The sequence below is a fragment of the Onychostruthus taczanowskii genome, unplaced genomic scaffold (assembly GCF_017590055.1).
Source record: "Onychostruthus taczanowskii isolate IOZ18803 unplaced genomic scaffold, ASM1759005v1 scaffold33, whole genome shotgun sequence".
In the NCBI taxonomy this organism is placed as follows: Eukaryota; Metazoa; Chordata; class Aves; order Passeriformes; family Passeridae; genus Onychostruthus; species Onychostruthus taczanowskii.
Window position 1 is genome coordinate 2,953,395 of NW_024500683.1, and position 16,898 is coordinate 2,970,292.

The 16,898-nt window shown below is 35.0% G+C and overlaps 1 protein-coding gene across 3 annotated transcripts in view; it reads right to left on the minus strand.

Moving 5' to 3' along the window:
* Positions 1–16,898, minus strand: part of SMAP1 (small ArfGAP 1) — a 91,050-nt gene that overhangs the window by 21,059 nt on the left and 53,093 nt on the right. For 2 of the 3 annotated variants that reach the window (XM_041410683.1, XM_041410681.1), the window contains one exon: positions 1,325–1,409. In XM_041410683.1, the coding sequence (XP_041266617.1) occupies positions 1,325–1,409 (85 nt within the window). The remainder of the gene's footprint in view (positions 1–1,324; positions 1,410–16,898) is intronic. The other variant, XM_041410682.1, reaches the window with a different exon arrangement.

Below are 16,898 nucleotides of genomic sequence, written 5' to 3' on the forward strand. Positions count from 1 at the left end.
TCATTACTGTATCGTAAAACAGTGTTACCAAGATACTTTTCAAATCATGACCAACAGAATACAGAAGCCTAGCAATCTCAAAACCACATATTGATTAAATTTTAGGTTTTAATTAGGTTGTTGGTCTGCTAAAGGAAAATAAAGGAGAATCAGCTTTCCATCAGGTCTAAATTACTTTTTTTTTTTTTTTTAATAGGCTCATTCTACATTCATTCTACGGTGTTAATTAAGATTTGTATGCCTATAGTAGCAATTACTTGGAATGAGATATGGACAACTTACAGATAACCCATGCAAAAATGGTACTTTACAGTTAGCTCAATGCCAGAGGGAAAAAAACCCACGCATTTTGGATGAGAATGTGATTATTAAAGCAGAGAAAACACTTATGTTTTGCACATTATTCATACCTTGAAACAAAAAATTTTAAGAAAACCAAACCACTTTTCTACAAAGTGAAGTTTTTAGAACTGCATTTAAAAGACATATTAGCCTCTTCCAATATAATGTAGAAATAATGTAGAAAATTAAGAGTAACTATTACATGAATAGAAAGTGAATACTCTTAATATCCATTCACAACTTGTAGATTTTCCTAACATTGAATTTCAAAAGGAAATAAAAATACTGTAATATTTTATTCTTCCATTTACATTTTAAGATTCCATCAAGTGGAAAAAACACTTTTAGAGCAACACGAGATAAATGAAAGACATATTTTATGAGAATGACCTATACACAACAGCATAGGCAGACAGTGTCAATCAAATTATTTTACTGGAAACTACTTTATTTACAGGACAAACCCATAGATACCTGCCAGTCAGAAAACACAAAGGTGGATTAGATAAAAATGAATGATGGTTGTAGTCAGTACAGAACACTGAAATGCCCACTATATTAAGTTTTACAAGGTATTAGTCAGCTGCAGTCTGACAGTTTACCATTCTTTTAACTAATACAGGAAATGTATGATATAATGTCTTTTACAGATACATGAATCAGATGACCTCAGCATTTTCATTAAAAAGTACACTTGTACCATAAACAATGAAATACTACAATCCACAAGGCCTTTGAAGATCACTTTGATAACTTCCCCTTCCCACAGGATCTCATTACTCTCCCTAGCAAAACATAAGTACTGATATACCCACATCCCAATGGCATTTTCTGTTATAGTTTTAAATTCATGCATGCAATCTTATGGTTTTCAAATTAATCTTTCAGTAACCACAGTATAAAAAACAAAAAGTATACCTATGAAAATATAAAATTGCATATCTATGTTTGATTTAAAACCAAGCAATTATGTATTGCTTACCAAGTCCTAAAAGGTCAATAGTGGGTTCTGATGACTTTTTTGGACTTGCTTTAGCTTCTGATTGCTGATCCTCTTTCTTCTGTGGCTTGTAAGGGAAAAAAAAATAAACACAAATAACATGTCTGAAAAGATTCAGTGCTTAAAAAATTTTCATTAAGACACTGCTTCAGTATCAGAAGTAAAAGTCCTTTTCCATATTTGTTTATCATAATGAATTTGATTTGCAATGAAGTATGTGGCAGCTATGGTCAAACTGGCACATGACTGTAAAAAATTATTGTTCACCGGTATATACTAAATTTTAAAATAAATGTAAGTTTGAGGATAGTTTAAAATAAATTGAATTCTTAAATTGAACCACTGCATATCATTCAATAGGCAAAAAGCTGTCTGTAATTTATCAACTCATTTCAACAACCAAATTATACCGTTCTGCAGCATAAAGAGTGAAAAAATAAAGTTTTTAAAAGCTTCAATTTACAAACTAGAATCATACTAATGATATCAGTTCGCCTTTCTGTAAAGAACATCTGCAGAATGTGTAGAATTTTGAGATGCTGAGCACTGATGCACACAACCTGAGTTCATGACCTTTCCCTTTATAAACCTGAATACTAATAACAGCATTCTTCTCCTTCTGAAAAGGGAATTTCTAGTTTTCTCTTGCCCAGAGACTTCAAAATGTATGATGGTATTGATGTGAAATTTGATTATGAAAATTACTTAATAAATCTGTTTATAGTTCTTCTCACACCAGTATCAGGCTGATCCCCTGAATCCATCAAAACATCAATTTCTAAAATGAAGATGAAGTGGTTAATAGTAGTGACATGACAAATGCATTTCTTCATGTGCATTTAATGTGCCTTTCTCCATACTTATCACAAAAACCTGAAGTGGACTGGTTGATCAATGAGTACAGCCTTTAACTAGAAGACACTACCCAATAACAGTGGCAGGACACTGTCAGGCTGGGCACTGGGCAGACACTGACAGAACCTGCTTCACTCACACCTTTATCACATACATAACGTGGCTTTCACAGGGTCACTGAGGCTCCTTAGGTTGCAGAAGTCACTGCATCTTAGTGTTTAGCATTAGGGAAGCTTTAAAGTTCAACACAATTCTATAAAGATCTGTTTTAGGTACTCCTCTACTTTCTCTCCTGCCAAAGAGGGCTAAAGAGTGCAGAGCTTGGTGTTTGTAAAGAGCAGCGAGTAAACTCAAGAGTATTCAAAGGCAGCCCAAGTGGTGAACAGAGAACCCTGTTACACTACAGACACTCCTCTTGCATGAGCAAATCCCCACTGAAAACCCTCAGCAAAGAGCCACAATTAACCAAAGTCCACTCCTGAAGGTGCCACAAACAGGTATCATCACACATAATCTGACCCTTGCTAATCTCTCAGAAATACTTGCTCCCTCTTGCCAAAAATCCTTAGTTTGACTTTACATATCTTGCTCAAGATCCAGCTATTTGGGAAATAGCCTGATAAAAAAACAGTCCATGAATTCCCTGATTCTATTGTGTATTTTAACTTTCAACACCGTGTTTACAATCTGGAGCATAGCACACCAATTCCAAACACAAAAAAAGTATAGTTTTTGAAAGTAAACCATGACAACATATCAAGAATTTTTTAAAAGTGACAATTCAAAATGAAGTTTTCTACAACTGACCATATCTCAGTAAATATGCCATAAACCAACAAAATTATTATTATTATTATAAACACTAATCAGAATTAAGTAAGTACTTCAGAACAGAATGTGCCATAACACCTCGAACATTTGAGTTTTCTCTGTAAGAAATACTATGGGTCACAGAAGTTGTAAAAAGAAGCATTTCTGACATGCTCCTTTATTTCATGAAACTGGAAATAGCTTAAAAGTTATGAATATAGAATGATTTCTTTCAACTGAAAAGAAAACCCGTTAGAATTATATTAAATACGCAAATTTTCATTACACTGTATTAGATTTCTGATAACTACCTAAAACCACAAGTTTGAAATAATGTAAAGCTTGACAGGTCAGTTTGAATGCAAACTTTTCACAGAAGTCAAACACTTGTGCATACATCAATAAGAACTGAATAGAAAGAGTTCAAATAGCACTTTCTTTTATTTGGTACTTGCTACTGTGGCAATATAATCTCATTATCTAAACTAAAATTTTAAAAATATGGGAGGAATAATCTGCTTAGATCCTCTGTTTTGTCAAATAAATGTTTTCAGTACATATTAAATGCATATTTCTGTTTCATCACTCTCCAAATAAGAAAGACAATGGAGATACAAGGTATAAAAATATGAATTTCTACAAAAATATGATCCCTTAAAATGCCCTTTTCCAACATCATAACTATTATTTCTTGATCAAAAGTTTCTGTCCCATTTTGCTCCCCTTGCCAGATTTTAAGGTTAAGATTTTAAGGTTTAGATTTTAAGGTTATTTCATAGTTAATTACCTTAAGAAAAGCTGCAAAAATTATGTTCAAGGTCATCAGTATATCAAATATTTCTAGCCATTAATACTGTATTCATTTCCTTAGTGAAGATTTTCTCCTTAAAACACTATTCAACATCTTTGCAGCTACACAGTTTTCACCAACATTCTAACCTTCAGTCTGAAAAATGAAAAAACACATTAGTCACCTAACATTTACCAATAATTCATCTGTATAACAGCAGACACACAAAGCAATACTCAGCAGCTACCTGGAACAAAAGATCTTCCTCTTTAATTATACCTGCAAAATTATTTTGTTCCCCCATTCTCTCACCATAACAAGCACCATTTCCTGGAATTTCTTATCTTCCTGTCTGAGATTTCAATCAATTCTGTAATTCGGTATGCCTTTATTTCTGTTTAAGATGCTTCATGGCACATAGGAGGGCTCCTGTACAAATTCAGAAGACATTTGTTTGGTGCTTAAGGTCTGCCATGATTCACAGATAGACAGGGACTTCTCTAAAGTCACCTGCACTTAGGCATAAACCAGGCAATGCACCAGCGGGAGGAGTTAGAACAAGAAACTTGCATGCACACAATTATTTTTATGAATACCTCAATGACCCTCACTATCATGCTGCTTTTGAGTCTTGTTCTCTGTTCAGTCCCATAGATTCTGCACTGTGGTCCACCTGAAGTAGATGTAACAAAAAGCAACGGCTTCCTTCAGTGCTCTCTAGCAGAGATCATGCCGTATTTCAGGGTTGAGGAGAGAACCTCAAGAGGTCTCTTCCAGCCCATATAATTCTGGCATAAACAAGGTATTGAAACTTTGGACAAGAACAAAAAGGAAGCCACACTGGAGTCAATAGAAAATTTTACTACAATCATAAAGTGAAATGTGATGTTTAATTTCTTTTTAGCAGTTTTGCCCCAATAGGACTCATTCATGACTAGGCTTTATGTAGAGAGTGGCCTTTCAAGATGTTAAGTACTGCACTCATTGAGCACAGAAGTGTGCAACATGAAAAAAACCTGCATAACGAGGCAGTGACATTTCTTAAACTTACTGTTTAATTTAGTGTTGTAATATCTAAAAAATACCATATTTTGTAGAGATGCAAGGTAGCATGACAAATACTTGGGACTCTTGCTGCACTAAGATTCATCTCAGTTTCTATTACCAGTCTCCTTGAATCCCACAGCAATTATTTTTAAGTATTGACACCAGTACTAGATAACCTATTCCTTGTTGTGCCCTTTGGAATAAGACCACATTAAAAACAGGAGACTAAGCAGCATTAAGTAAACTAAAAATAGCATTAAGAATCTAATATGAAAAAGGCAAGTAGAAGGAACAGGTACACAATTTTGTGCATTTATTTTCAAGTGGAGCCTTCAAGGGTACTGGGGCTACTATTTTTTTATGACATCCAAGATTGTCTTAGTAATATATGAGGATTTAGTGAATGAAGTACATGGTTATAGCAATTTCTAGATATATTTACTTCAGGTCATGAATTAACAGCTTCTCATTCAAAATCATTTTTATGCTGCTAGTACATTTTTCTGAAATACTGTCCTTGCAAACAGCAGAACATCAATACATCTTTGATATGCAGGTCTTACATGGCCATTTTTCAGAGTTGTCACTAATGGCCACTATATTACCCTTCAGAGTTCTTCTCATGTTGGAGACCTACTGAAAGCAAGCAATGTTTACTGCCTTCAATTATTCTGAGATTATTGAAAACCATTTGTTTGCAAATATCACTGAAAGAAGCTGAAGCCAGAACAAGCTTCAAGAGAGTTGATTCTTTTACATCCTCCACATGATCAGCATGACTTGGAATTTTTTACCTAAAAAACTTGAGTCCTTGTTATGAAAATAGCCACAAAAACTAGTTTAAATTGCCCCTTCAGTATATCTAATAGATCAGTAGCTATTAGACACTTTGGCCAAATTAAGAAGGCAAATAAAGAATTAACTTTGCAACCTCTTACAAGTATTTTCACCTATTAAGCATATATTTTCACTTCACGAGCAGGGACACACATTACTCAGATCCAGTATAGGCATATAAATTTTTGTAATCCTGTAGATGACAGGTAACAGGGATACATTAATCTTTCATTGTTTTATTTTCCAATGCAGTCCTTTTAACATTCCACTCTTCTTATGCTCTTCTTGTTTCTTCAGGGGCAAGAAGCAAGACCCAGGAAACAACTGGTTGCTCAGTTGTCTCACCTCAATACCTAGGAAGGCAATGGAACAAATAAACTGGAAACCAATTCCAGGCACATAAAGGACAAGAATGTTAATTGGAGAAATCAGCCAACATACCAAACTAACACTTTTAATAGTGTCGTGACTGGCTTGGCAGACAAGGGTGAAGCATCACAGGGTGATGCTTTTACTTCAATTAGATTTTGTGATGGCATTGATAACTGATTAAGGTGCCATCAAGGAAGCAATTCCCTCTTCAAGCTCCGGCTCTCATTTCTTTCTTAGAATCCAGTGATGAATGACTCTCAATTTTATACCCAAATCAAGTGATGCCTTAAACTAGTCTGCTGTATATCTACAAAACAATAATGTGACAGTATGGTGCTAATACCACATCTGTGTAGTCCTCACACAACAAGATTAGTCATCTTTCAGTATCTAAAAAGCAAATATTTAAAAATATTTATGAACTCCTCATAACTCTACCTCCACCAAAATGAACAACTGAGAAATTATGTTTACACATAAGAAGCAGCATCTCTTTCCTATTTAATTAAAATGGAAATCCAGAAATTAGTATTTGGACCTTCACCTAATTTCTCCGACACCATCACTGTAAATCAACTGGCTTGAAATTACTGGATATCCAGTGAATTATATGCTGGTAATCTCCATATACCCGCACCTTGGCCAACTATGATGCTCTGTGCTAAGAAACCATCACAAACAAAATCTAAAAGCAGACAACAGTGGAGAAGACTAGATCACCTCTAACTTGTCTGATTTTAATGCAACCAAGTGCACAAGCCTACTTGAATCTCACACTGAGATGATGCCTTCATTAGTGGAAGCTGCACCAGCCAGTCTTCTTGTAATTCATAGAGATACTGTCTATGATTTAATTAATCTTGCTCATTTCCCTACCATTAAAGAATTGCAGGCTTAGTCACCTATCAATCTTGTTCATTTATCCAACATCAGCTCTAAGACTTTAAGGTAATTTCCAGCCTATCAGGTGTTGAAAATGTCCAGTTTATCAGGTATGAAAATCTGTACCAAAGTTTTGAGGTTTATTCTGCTGCAGCTCTGGCTTTGTCTTTTAAGATGAAAAGAACACCATTGTCAAAAACATACAATTTACACAGAATGAGAGTCTTCCATTCCATCATGAAAGAGCATCTTTTAACTCAGAAACCTGTATTTAATGAATGTTGCATTATTGGGCAATCCCCCTTTATTTTTCTTTAATAATTTTGAGCAACAACAGAAGTTATATGAGGTTTAATTTTGAAAAAATGGGTAAGAACACAGGTTTTAGAAAAAAAAAAAAAAAAAAAAAGGTCTCTGCCAGGTCTCAAATTAAAAAAGAAAGCTCCATTTTACAGAAATCAATATTGGTCTTTATTGAGCTCTCACAATGTATTGCTCTCAATATACTACTAGTTACACCATTCTAGTTCAATCTAATTTATGTGAAATACTTTTCTTGAGTTAAATGAAACAAAATAAATCAGCAAGTAACAGTGTTAACTACTCTCTTCACATCTTAAGTTCTAGAGTTGATTTTACAGACTTGTTTCTCCCTCTTATATGTTTCTCTAAAGCAAATTATTAGTGAATAAAGATGTTTCTTTGATGAGGACAAGGGAACTGATAGGCACTTTATACTGTATGTTTTTCAAACTAATTGCCTTTATGGGTCTGGCTGGAATGGAGTTCACATTCTTCACAGCAGTCAATACAATGCTATATTTTGGATTTGTGGCTACAATACTGTAGATAACACACTGGTGTTTTGGCTGTTGCTGAGTGGTGACACTTTGATAATCGTATCATTTTAGTTTTGCTCACTTTGCACAATTATATTTCTTGTTTTGCTAATTTAAGCAAGCCAACCTTCAAGCACCTCCTTAAGTACATTCAAGGACTACACACAAAGACAGACACACACATACACTTAAGAGTCAGCAGTACTTCCCTACTGGTAGATTTTCTTCACAACCACCTTCTCTTCCCTTTTTCCGGCACTCTATGGACTTTGTCAAACAGATGCAAGGAGCATGAGTCAAGTGAATCAGCCTATACACAAACCTCATCCAGCAAACTACAGTGAATTCCCAAATTCAGTTTTCCCATTGAGGCTTAGCATACACAAGCCTCAAAGATCTGAGTATTATAGTTTTGCAGTTGACTCATCCAAAGGTAAACTCCAAGTCCCTGGAATGAGCAGTAATGCTTTCTCACAGAAACTTGGGCTGCAAATCTGCAGGAGGTGGGATTGTGAAGAAAATTGAGTAACACCTGAAGTGTAAGTCACAGACTGTAGGAAGTCCAGCGAGTCAGTGGGGTATTTCATCCAATTTTCTTCAGCCAGCTATTTTTGGAGATAACCATTAAATGAGAGATTCATTCTGCCTCAGAAAAAGAGAAAAAGAATGAAAGCATTGCCAAGTCAATTCTCCTCCTTCCTCTGTACAGAGATTATAATACAGCACATAGGATGTTGCCTATAGGGGATATGGTTATATACGGGAAAGACAAAAAGGAGGGTCAGTACCACCATGACTGACTACACCTATTAAACACACACCTGTTAAATTCACATATGTAATTCACGATGCTATGAGGTCTATGGCTCCTGTAACCAAAGCTCCCTTACTGCCAAACAAGCTTGCCCATTCCCAACTTGCAGCACCATGCCAAACACATCTGGCTATCAGGTGCACAAGATGGGCAGGGAAAGACAAGAGGGAAGTAGAAAGCTTTACATGAGCTTGCTTGGTTGACAGAACAGATAACATATGTGAGGTCTTCTGATAAGGGCTACATTTTTAATGATAAAACAGTAAGAATCAGATCTAGCATCAAATACATTGCTCTGCAGTCAAACCCACTGCCTTTTTAAAATTACTATTGTAGTAAAATAGGAAAAGAATACAAGTTTGTTAAATAAGTAAGGGCACTGGTATCCTTTCAGAACATTGTTTAATATGATCATACATTCTAGGGCCTATGGTCTGAATTTATGGGCAACTCTTCTGCACATCCCTGTTCCCCAGAATACTCTCCTCTGACAGGCAGCTGAGGGCATTTTGCACGGGAACTGACAGTTGTGTACAAACCTTTTTGGTAAGGCCAGGTTCAGAAGTGCCAGCACACAGTGAAAATACTGTGATTATTTTTTTTTTATAAACAGGAGATTCAAGTTTCCATTTTCTGTTTCTGTAACCTTATGCAAGTTACCATCATATGTACAGATTTTAAGGGTTTAACAGCTCTAAAAGATATGTCATTCAGTAAAAATGTAAACCACACCAAATACTTTAAAAACAAGCCGAATTTTGCCAAATTCATTACTGCAAGAAGAGAGTGTAAATAATTCAGCAGATTTTAACACCAGCATTTAGGATTATCATTGACCTTATTCTCATTTACATTGTGTGAGAGCATTTAAAGGGGTAGCATACATAGTGCAGGACAGAAGTCACATGATTAATACCTCTAAAGTAGAAAAACACTACAGTCAGAGCAGTCATAAGTTACTAATCTAAAAATCTCTCCTACTCTCAGACAAGATATCAGTCACTGTCAAAAATCTGATTAATCAGCTGTCCAGTCCACTTATCTGCTCCCATTTTCCTTCACAATTTTTTCCTCAATTTTCCACCTTAATGAAAAATTCATATGAATCTAGAACTCAGTCTGTTGAAAATGCATCTGATTACCATTGTATTTCTAACTCATATGCCCTACCTTAACTACAAGAAGCCTTATGAAAGCTGACGATACATCAAATAATTTTGTGAAAAGCACTTCTAACTTACTTAAAAGCAATTTCCAGTTTACTCACTAGAGCTCATATACGCCTCTACGGTTACTGAACAAAAGCTCCCCTTTGCTCTTAATACATAGGAATTGCATGCCCTGTGCATAAAGCAATTGGATTCCTTCCCTCTTCATTACCTGCTTGCAATAAAACTTGCAGGAAAGCATAAACATTTGAGAATTGCCATATGAGAAAATAATGTTAGTAATGTACTATATCTTGCAATAGGTTTGTAGATATTTTTCTGATGCTTATGCTCTAAAAGTTTAGTCTGTATCCATTTACAGCCTTTCTCATGTAGGCACATCCTAGAATTTTTAAAGAATATTTTTACAGCTTTCATATCTGACCTGAAAATAAGTAAAAGTTAGTATTTTCATAATATTTTATTTAAATGGCATTAAAGATGTATCGTGTTATGTTGTTTACCCTCCTATAAAATACCAGCACTTGTTTTTTTCAGACTTGCAACTAAAGATGCAGAAATTTAGAAATCAGATTAACTTTTCAGAACTGAGGATACTTTTAGCAAGCGATGAATTCCTATTTTGCCTAACTAGCAAAAAAGCCAGAAAACTGACACACTATAATGAAACACAAGTAAAACTAGGTTGCTATCATTGTGAAGTAGCATAGACTACAGCAACTCTGCAATCAAACTCTGATGCATTTCTAATCAAGAGGAAAAACCTGCATGTCAACAACAAAAAAGACATCATTCTTATTTATCAAACTGGAATTATCTTGAATCAAAGAGCCAAGCCAAGGGGGAAATATAAATTGATTATTTAAGAGCCTATTGTGATTATTTCAGTTAATCACTCACAGACACTAAACTACTCACACTCACCTGGGTAAGCCTAATTAAGGCATTCACACTAAGCAAACAAAAAACCCCAAAATGCCTTTTGATGTTACAAAATATGATTCTGTACACATTAAGGTCCTTCAGTCAAAATACATACCCAAAGAAAAAATTTTTAAAGTGGTCCTTGATCTACCATCTTCACTTTAAAAACCTGGCTATGTGGATTTCATTAGATTTTCACAGTTAGAGCAAGATACTTGGGCAAGATTATGTAAAATGCATTATATCTTTAGTAATTTGAATTAAAAGCTTCATGGCAGAAATAACAGACCTTGCACCATAATCTCATTCCATTAATATGATTTCAGCTGGGTCTAGGCTAATACACTAATCATTTCTGTGAAAATGGATTAAGACTATTCTTTGTTCTTACTTATTGAACAAGCAGTACTAACATTGTATTTTAACTGAATTTAAAATGTTAGCTCAGATCTCATTTAGTCAATATATTTCAAGAAGGCTTAAAACCTTTTATGTCTTGTACTCAGCAGAATTGGTTTAGCTCCTTTCTAATGCATCACACAATTTTAGAGGCCCTTTTACCTTGCTCGAAACGACGTATGAACCATGTAGAAGTACAATTTCCTACAATTAAGTTGCCTTTCTTTTTATACTTACTTCTGAGACTACAGAAAAGTATAAGAGATAAATCCTTATTCTTATATTCATGCATTAAATCTATATAGCAACAACCACATTGGAAACAATAGTTCTATGCATTCAGATTCAAATATATTAGGTTCTTAAAGTGTAAAAGTTAAGAACAGGATCTGAAAAAAAGAGGAAAAGCTCTTTTTCCTAAGTCTGATACTTGAAAAAACCATCAAAAGATAGCAAAATGATTCCTAGGTAAAGGTCACAAAATGTAGCAGCTTGAAGCTGAGCTAGGGATGGCAAGACTGAGGAATAGGAGAGGAACACAGTTTGAGTGCAGAGGTATTCAAGTTTTCCAGAGATTCTGGGGGCAAAGATTTGAGCAGTTTCCTGCAGCTGTAGATCTTTGGAAGTACTGCATTTGAGCCCAAAAGCAAGGACCTGTTTACAAGGACACAAAAGGCAGAGAAAAAGCTGTTTACCAGCCCTCTTCCTACTTTGTATTATCTTGTCACAGAACTTGATTTACATAAAATGGAAGAATTCTGCTTTTAATCCAATAAAAGCTGGGGTTTGCATCTTATAGAAGAAATCACTATAAAGCAGAAAACCTCAAAAGATCCATTTTACAGCTAATCCAGTGTCCCCTTATGAGATCTATAAACTGGATTAGGGTCAAAGTGTTTTAATGTATCTCAGTTTGCAAACTGTGAAACGCAATAAACACAGTTTATAATTTTGTAAGCTATTTTAAATTCACCTTCAGTTTTCAAATCACATATTATGGTTATATCAACTCAGCTTACACATTTCTACTTGATTTCTATTGCATTCATTAGCCTCAGCAAGATTACAATAATGCAGCTATATTAGTTCCAGTTCCACATTAAACTATTTTCTTTTATAACTTTCCTTTCAAAAACCTTACAAGTAATACATAATACAACATCACTGTACCCAATCAGAGCTAAAGGGCATTTATTTGTAATTCCTTCTTCATATACTTCCAGACAAGAACAAGCTGTTTTAGGCATGGTAACTGATTGAGCTCACAGTAAAAAAAATTTTAAAAAATGCTTACCATCCCTATTCAGTATTCAGCTTCTCAGTATTTTCGTTAATTGTAACAGAAGTGCTTTCTACGTGAAACTTCATTCAGTATCAGGATCCTACACCCTTAGCCAGCAATCACCTCATACCTTAGAACTTTCCAGGTGCTTGTATCATACTCACTGGTTAGTCCAGTGCGAAATGTGCTGTTAACACACATCAGATGTGATCACTGTTTGTCTCGTAAGTGAAGGCTCAGACAATCCTACTGCCCAGCAACCTGCCCAACTACCAGCACATATGTGACTGCCTCTTTTTATCCACTTCCCCCTGCTTCCTCAAGCTTGCTAGACCCCAATCCACCTTGATTTTTGTATTCTCCTGGTTTGGTCTGTGTCACCTAAACATCCCATAATAAGCTGTGTACAATATTGTGTCCCATTCCGCAGCTCTTTTCTCTCCGCATCCCACATCCTACACCCTATTATGCAATCACCCCTTACTTGCCTGGTATTCCTGGGAAAGAATCTTTTTCCTTGACCCACCTTACTACTTTTCTTTGATGTACTAGAAGCAGATCACTGGCTCTCTTTTTACTGATTAGATTACTCCACCCCCTGTTGTTGTTCATCTGATTCTTACAGACTTTATGTTTATGTTCTTACACGACTTTATGTTACAACATCACACTGAATAGTGTTTCATAGAAACAACCTCTGAGTTAGGACATTTTACTCAGAGTGCTGGACTCTGTACTGGTATAATTTCTGTCATTATCACAAACAGTATACTACAAACACTTTATGAAGTCGAAGCATACTATTTCTCTAGAGATGCATTTGAAAAAGCCTCTCAATTAGCTCCACAGAAAATCAACCCCCTCCATGACAGCTAACAAGACTGAAATAGCCCCACAGGTTTATTTTTCTTACTTCTGTATCAGCTTGTTGCTTTCTTGAACTACTAGGGAAGTTAGGAGAGAGCTGATGAGTACTTTATCATCCTCATGTACATATACATAATTCTGTTTCACAAATGCAGAACTTAGTGATAGGGAGAAATGTTTAATAAATACTTATGCATCATCAGCTGCATTAATTTCTTCTGCCAGTCAGGGTATTTTTCCTCAATTTTGCTCTCATTTCAAAGTTAATCACTTTGAAACAATTACTTTAAAAGCTAAGTAATTTTAACCAATCATATGCAATACCAAAATGGATTTCTCTTTACTTAGGCAAGCACCATTTTCTTTGTCTTCATTCTCCATACCATCATGATCTTTAACATGAACTATCAATAAGCACTGCACCCGCCATCTCAACTGGAAATAAGTCAAGCTTCTTCCTGCTTCCAATCCTCCAGTTTAAATAAATGTGAACCTATATGAAATTTCTGTATATTCTGAAATAGCATACTTAAATAATCCTTACAAACTGTAAAAGCCTTTTACAGTTTTTATCTTCACAGCTTCAAAAATGCCGAAGTTTTTAAACTGGCCCTTCAGAGCAATATTACAAGGCCTCTGATTTGTTTATTCTGTCATCCATTTCTACATTTATGCTAAGATTCAGCCCAACCTGCTTCATTTAAACGAAAATAATCCACTTTTAAACCAAAGAAAAAGATACACTCATATCTATTTACAGTGTAAACTGAGGGTTAAGTAAGTAAGACAAAAAATCTGTATTTTCTCTTGAACAGAAGTCACCCTTGTTACTACGCTGTGTAAAATACACTTTCTGCCCAGCCCACAAGCCTGCAGTACCTTACTCTGATATGAAGTACAATATTCTCAAGTTGAGAGAGAGTTGCTGAGCAGAGAGGCAGGATAGACTTATTTTACAACAGTACAGTGCCATGCCTGGGGTCCAACTTCAGCACTGCCCCATTTTCATCTAACTTCAGGTACCTATTTCATGAAAGAAAAATTTCAAGTAAAACTGAAACACAAGCTCATCCAGTTGCAATTCTTTTTTCAAGACAGCCAAGACGCAATTCACTGCAGATGGGTTAACTTTACTGAATGATATATGTAAGCAATTTAGCATTAAAGAGCCGCTAGCTATTTGAACAACTAGGCAACTGGCAACTTTTCATCTGACAAAATTATCTAGCGTGAGAAACGTGTCAATTTCCTTCAAATTGTGCTGGAAGACCCTGCTTCTATCTTCTCTTGCTTCTACCACTACCACAACTACAGCACTATTTTTCAACTACCTTTGAGTTAACTTTGTGAAGACATAATTATGCAACAGTACGAATGCTAGAGTCATAAAAGGTTCCACACAACTGTTCTAGTGCCAAAAGCAACTATCAAAATGCAATAAATTCAACAGTCCAAAGAAATATTCTTTTTAGCAAAAAAAGGCATACAATTAATACCTATGTCAATTACAAATTTAAGCTGGAAAACACACAGAGTTGTTGCATGGCACTGGAACATTGCTGAAACATCTTATGGCATATTATTATCATCATCATCCATTTAAAGCTTAAGCTCATGTTGGAGATTTAATATTGGCAGTGACATCTAAAATAATTTTTTATGAAAAATAAGTCAGTATCTTTACTCTTCAGTGAGAGTTGCACTTCTGACAGGATTTCCCACTATGCCATTGCCCTATCTTGTTGGTCACACACAGGAGTGAGATTAAGCACGTTCTAGCTTAAGCATGGTAAAATGAAACAGAACACACAAAAGCATTTGATTGCTTTGCCCATGCTCCAGTACTTGCATTATTTTAGGAAAACAAAGGAAGCCTATTATTCAAAACAAGATAAGATTGTTATTTTGATCGACATTATTTAAATTAAAGTCTTTTTCCTCTTATCAGCTTCATCTTATCCAATCCTTATCCTTCTTTACATTCAGTTCCATGTATCAGTACTACTGAGATAAATGCATTTACCTAAGTGCTACTGATACATGGAACTGAGTGTAAATAACAAAATAAATGCTTTGTTCCTGAACATTTGATTGACTGTACACAATCTTCTAACTAGTACTGTAATTTTTGTAAAACTTTTTACATGAGATTGTATATTTGCAGTTTTAATCATGCATGGTCCTGTGGTCTCAAATATCTCAGAACATCTTTTTCCTGAAGACAGCATCCAATCATGACTAAGGCTGATTTAGTACATGCTTGTATTAAATGTGTCCACGTAATTTTGTTCAATATACAAATAAGCATATGTAATGTTGTCTTAATTGTCTCAAAGTCACCAGGAAAAATGATGAAGCTTATCACAAGCTGAAAATGCCATCTGTTAATAAGTCTTAACAACTGAAACCTAAAGCAGTATTATGTTTTGAACCTGCATGGAGCAAAAGTGTAACAGAGGTTCAAATAAAACCAACAAACTTAAACCAGCTTTCTGGTAAAAACAGTTTGGCAAGTTAAACAAAAGCAAATTTAACCAAAGCAGCCCCTACTCAAGCTTTTTCTCATTGTTTTTAGATTCTACTTGCATAGAATTTTTTAAAATTGCGATAAAATACCGTTCTGCTGCAAGAGTGGAGAGGATCAAGCTGATACAGCAAACACACACATGGCTGAAGAAAAAAAAGTGATACCCTTCCTGAATGCTGACTCCTTTTCCAACATCAGAAAGATAAAAACATCTTTTTTTTTTTTTCCTGACAAAAAAGGGGTTTCTTTCATTGCTTCCACCTGCAATACCTGTTTCTTAATTTCTTTGTCTACAACAGCAAATACGTAATAAGAGCCATGCCAGATTAATTCCATTAAGTAGGACTATTTTTCGTGGCAATCCTCAAACAGAAGAAGTCCTTTATTACCTGCAAAAGGAATGAATAGCACCGTTTTGGGAAGAATCTAATTTGATTTGCTTTCCTCCAGATTAGCATTCAAAACAACCAAAGAACCCAAAATAATCTGATCTCTTCCGTAAGACTGAGAAGGTATGATTAGAAACATAAAACCAGGCTGGGAGAGGTCCACAGACTATAAAATGCAGACTGAGAAGCCTTAAACTCTTCACCTGTTGTGGGGGCAGAAGGCAGGGAAACAGGTTGCCCTATGTCTTATCACATACTCCTAAATCCCGAGCTTTAATTCTTATCTGCTTAGTCTGAATTTATGAAAACAAGGACTAAGAGCATAAATAAGACTATGTATTCAATCAGAGAACAAAACAGGTTTCTATTTTTCTGTTCCCATGATATATATGATTTTTTTATTACAATTTAAAGTAATATATCATTTTATATAAAAATCAGAAGGAAAAGATATTTTAAAAATAAATCACTCAGGCAAATAATGCTAAGATGTCTAGGGAAACGTTATTATCAACTGTTCAAGTGATTTAGCGAATTATCAACAATACAGTATCAGAACAAAGAAAACATTTAGACTATTTATAACGTGATTCTGTATTTAAATTATCATTCAGGTCAATATTTGTGAATCCATTTATTCTTACAAGTTAAAAGTAAACACTTAAAGAGATCACTTTCACCCAACTGGTGTTTAGGTAGACACTAACTGTTCTGCAGGCTTTCATTTCTTCCATGCATTGTTACAGTGCTACT